At 33.0% G+C, this 5297-nt stretch overlaps 1 protein-coding gene across 1 annotated transcript in view; it reads left to right on the top strand.

The window, feature by feature from the left end:
- TEX9 (testis expressed 9) overlaps positions 1 to 5297 on the top strand; it is a 66875-nt gene that overhangs the window by 49712 nt on the left and 11866 nt on the right. The window contains 2 exon segments of the mRNA XM_006765239.2: positions 1 to 27; positions 405 to 578. The exon segment at positions 1 to 27 is cut by the window's left edge and continues 18 nt beyond it. Coding sequence (XP_006765302.1) covers positions 1 to 27; positions 405 to 578 — 201 coding nt within the window.

Raw genomic sequence — 5297 nt, 5'->3', positions numbered from 1 at the left:
AATATTGTATGTGAATGCAATAGAAAGGTTAGTTTTTAAAAGTTATCAATGTATATGCTCTAATATTAAGACATTTTAGGAATAATTTAAATTATATTTTTAAATTAGCTTCATTGAGATATAATTCAGTTAAATTTTGAATTAAAAATTATATGTAAACACTGAACTCCATTCTAAGATGTGGAATTTTCAGAGCTAAATAATTTTAAATACTTGTTAGCAATTAGAATTCTTTATATTAGACTTATAAGTGTAAGCTATTAAGCACAAATAAAATATGTGACTTTCATTTTTTAATATGAAGTTCCTTTTTGTTTTCCGCTTTATATTTTTAAATCATGTGCATTTTTATATACCAATCATGTGCATTTTTTTTAACATAATCTATAATTTCATAACTATAGGAGGATGAAATTCAGGATTTAAAGTCTCAAGTAAAAAATTTTGAGGAAGATTGTGTAAGACAGCAGCGAACAATTAATTTGCAACAGTCTCAAACAGAAAAATATAAAACTCTTTTCGAAGAAGCAAACAAAAAATGTGATGGATTACAGCAACAGCTGTCTTCAATAGAAAGGGTAATTATTTTGCTATTTTTCTTAACCTAAATCCAAAGATGCACTAAACCACTATAGTTGCACATTTGGATAGACACCACTTTTGGTTGTTTAGTTATTTTGTCAGTGTTGACTAAAAACTCTTCTTCCTTATATAGGAGAGTATTTTTTAATAGATTTATTGAGATATAGTTCACATAGAATACATCGCACCCTTTTAAGTGTACAATTCAGTGTCTTTTAGTGTATTCACAGTTGTGCAACTACCACCACTATCAATTTTAGAACATTTCATCACTCCAAAAGACACCCTTTAGCCAAGTACCCCATCCCTCTTCTTCTAAACCCTTCCAGCCGTAGGCAATTTCTAATCTTTTTGTCTCAATAAATTTGACTATTATGGACATTTCATATATACAGCATCGTACAATGTGTGGTATTTTGAGACATCTTCAACTTAACATGTTTTCAAGTTTTATCCACACTGTAGCACATACCATTACTTTAGTACTTTTCATGGAGTATGTAGTTGTAACACTGTTTATCATTTGATAGATGTTTGGTTTGTTTCCAATTTTGTGAATCATGCTGCTATGAACATTCATGTACATACAGGTTTTTGTGTGGACATGCTTTCATTTCTCTTGGGTAAATACCTAGGAATGGAATTGCTGGGTCATAGGTTAACCCTTTATTTAACTTTTGAGGAACTGCCAGCTGTTTTCCAAACCAGCTATACAACTTTTACATTTCCACCAGCAGTGTATAAGGATTCCAATTTCTCTCTACATGCTCACCAACACGTTAGATTATCTTTTTCATTATAGCCATTCTATTGGTGTGCGGTGGTTATCTCATTGTAGTTTTGAGGTGCATTTTCCTGATAACTCATGATTTTGAAGATATATGTTTATTGCACATTTGTATATCTTCTGAGGAAATATGTCTGTTCAGATCCTTATTTACCTAGGAGCCAGAGAAGCATAACTCTTTCTGGGTTATATGGAACTCAAGACTGAATCTTTCTTTGATAATTGCACTTATTTATCAAACAAAATATATTTTATTGATTTTTTACAGAGAGGAAGGGAGAGGAATAGAGAGTTAGAAACATCGATGAGAGAGAAACACCGATCAGTTGCCTCCTGCACACCTCCTACTTGGGATGTGCCCTCAACCCAGGTACATGCCCTTGACCGTAATCGAACCTGGGACCTTTCAGTCCACAGGCCAACGCTCTCTCCACTGAGCCAAACTGGTTAGGGTCTTTGCCCATTTTTGAAATTAAAATTTTAAAATTATTGAGTAGTAAGAGATAATTATATATTCTAGATACAGTCCCTCATCAGATATATGATTTGCAAATATTTCTCCCATTCATTGGGTTGTCTTTGCACTTTCTTTATGGTGTACTTTGAAGCACAAAAATTTTAAATTTTGAAATCCAATTTATTTAATATATCTTTGGTTGCTTGTGCTTTTGGTGTCATATCTGTAGGGAGAATATATTTTAAATAAACTGTCCTACTTAAGAATTTTTATATTACATACCATTGTGTTAACAAAAATACACTATGCAGTATTATTTTGTAAGACTGAGTGATGATTAAATTTATGTAACATAGCATGTACTGAGATTTAAGTAGTAAGAAAATATGCATTCTTCATTATAATGCCATATTTTTCTTTAGTGTGTTCATATAAAAGTGCCTATTTTTAAACATTATGGCTTTGTATAATTAGCATTATCATCTGGTAATACATTTTTTAACATCAGATTTATTGGGATATAATTTATATACAATAAATCACCTCTTTTATTACACAGTTCTATGAGTTTTAACAAATGCACAGTCCTGAAACCACACCATAATTGAGATATAAAACATGCCCATCATCCCACAAAATTCCCTTGTGAATTCAGTCAAGTCCTTCCTCTCCTCCCAGCCTCAGGCAACACTCATTTCTTTTGGTTCTTATTTTTTGGCCCTTATGATAATGTCATAAATAGAACCACATAGTAGCCTTTTGAGTCTGGTGTTTGTTTGTTTTCACTTAGCATAAAGCATTTTAGACTCACCTATGTTGTAGTAGTCCGCTCGTTTTTATTGCTGAATAGTATAACATTACCAAATTTTGTCTACCTACTCATCTAGAAATAAAAATTGATTGTAGTATTTAATACTCTAAGCCTGTGTTGTCCAGTACGGTAGCCACTCACTGTATATGTGACTAGTCCAAATTGTGACGTGCTGAAAGTTTAAAATAAACATCAGATTTTGAAGACTAAATATAAAAGAGAATAAAGAATGTGAAATCTCATTAATATTTTTATAATGGTTACATGTTGAAATAATAATATTTTGGATGTATTGGGATAAGGGAAATAGTATTAAAATTAATTTTACTTATTAAAGTGGCTACTAGAAATTTTTTAATTAAATAGAAATATATTATATTACTGTTGGGCTAAGAAATCTAGACAAGTGGCCTAAGGAAAAAAAGCTGTTCTATCTGGGGAACAACAATTTTAATTTGTATGAACACTTTATCATTTGTCATTATGCAACCCAGCTCTGGTCATATCACTGTTCTAGTCTCGCATAATCTTAAAACTTTGTTTATATTTTTTATTCTTTTCTTATTCTTAGACATCATACTCAATCCTGTGCATTCTTTCTTCTTAATGTTTTTCATTCATTTCTTCAATTCCCATTTCCACTCACTACTTGGTTAAAGCTCCTATTATTTCTGATCCTCCTTGCTGGTTATTTTATGTCCTTTCTCTCTTCCTTGTCCATTGTACCCTGTACTATGCCAGTAGATTAACATTTCCGAAGGACTACATTGACTGTGACACTACCTTTGTATGGGCAGAAAAGGATCTAACATATTTTGGGTGCTTTGTGCCAGGCAAAACATTTATAAAAAGGAAACTGAGTCTGAGAGGTTAAGGAGAATGCCCAAGGCCACATAGAAGTAAAAGAACAGGATCCAAACAGTATTTGTCTGACTACAAAGTGGGGTTTTTTTCTACAAAGCACATAGACTTTTTCTGCAACTGTCCCCTCCCTCTCCAAATTAAATGGACTTAAACACACAGTCGTTCCAAAATCTCCTTGCTGTTTAGAGTTAAATATTTGAAACTTTTGGTTCATAGTAACTAAGTAATTATGGTACATTGGTTACCTGAAGATGTTTATGGAAACTTCCATTTGCTCTAAATTCCTAGCTTGCATCCTTATTTACCTAGGAGCCAGAGAAGCATAACTCTTTCTGGGTTATATGGAACTCAAGACTGAATCTTTCTTTGATAATCACATTTATTTTATGTATTTCTAGAAACAAATCTCAATGTACAGTTCACAGAAATATAAAACAGAGCTTTAATTTAATGAAGCTGCTTCTATAAACCGGCAAAAGCTAACTATTTAAACAGTTATGTATATTATTTTAGCTGCTGACACTAATAGGTGAAGTCATTTTTAGAACATAAAAACAGCCCTAACCGGTTTAGCTCAGTGGATAGAGCATCAGCCTGTGGACGCCAGGGTCCTAGGTTCGATTCCGGTCAAGGGCAGGTACCTTGGTTGTGGGCACATACCCAGTAGGGAGTGTGCGGGAGGCAGCTGATCGAAGTTTCTCTCTCATCAATGTTTCTAACTCTCTACCTCTCTCCCTTCCTCACTGTAAAAAAACCCAATAAAATAAAAAGCAAACAAAAAAGAAAGCATTTTATTTCAGCATCAATTTTGTTTTTCTGTGAATGATCTCTGCATTAAAATATGCTTGTTTTTTTAAAAAAATATGCTTGTTTCAATTGTACAACTCATTGAGTTTTTACAAGCCAGCCCATCTTTGTAACTACCACCACAATCAAGATAAAGAAAATTTCCATCACCCCTTCCCCAAAATTTCTATTGTATACCTTCCTCATCCATCTCTTAAAATTTTTTAAATTTCTTTACTCTCTAACCATGGCTCCAGGCAATCACTTATCTGCAATCCTTTACTACAGATTAGTTTTTCCTGTTCTAAAATTTCATATAGATGGAATCATAAGTTTGTACCTTTTTTTGCATCTGGCTTCATTTGTTCAGCGTAATGTTTTTGAGATTCATCAATACTGTTGTGTGTTGTGTGGTTCATTCCCTTGTATTGCTGAGTAGTATTTATTTATGAATATATTTTTGTTGATCTGTTCACCAGTTGAAGGGCATTTGATTTGATTCCAGCCCTGGACCATTGGATATAGAGCCACTATGAATTTTCATGTCCCAGTGTTTTGTGTAGACACACTTTGTGTGTATGTATAGATACATTCAATATTATTCATGATGTTGAATAAATAACTAGGAGTAGAATTTTGGGGTATTATGGAAAGTGCATGTTTAATTTTTTAAAGACTGTCAAATTGTGTTCCACAGTGATTTTATTCCCACTAGCAATATATGAGAGTTCCAGTTATCCTGTAGCATCAACACTTGATATTGTCAATCTTTTTAATTTTAGCCATATTAGAGGGCAGAAGTAATATCTTATTACAACTTTCATTTGTATTTTCTTTTTTTTTTTAAATTTCTTTATTGATTAAGTTATTACATATGTGTCCTTATCCCCGCATTACTCCCCATCCCCTCACTCATGCCCTCCCCCCCCTGTTGTCTGTGTCCATTGGTTAGGCCTATATGCTTGTATATAAGTCCTTTGGTTGATCTCTCCTCCTTACCCTCACCCTCC

The sequence above is a fragment of the Myotis davidii genome, unplaced genomic scaffold (genome assembly GCF_000327345.1).
Source record: "Myotis davidii unplaced genomic scaffold, ASM32734v1 scaffold441, whole genome shotgun sequence".
NCBI classification, from domain to species: domain Eukaryota; kingdom Metazoa; phylum Chordata; class Mammalia; order Chiroptera; family Vespertilionidae; genus Myotis; species Myotis davidii.
The sequence above is the reverse complement of the archived record's forward strand: the minus strand, read 5'-3'. Positions and strand labels throughout refer to the sequence as shown.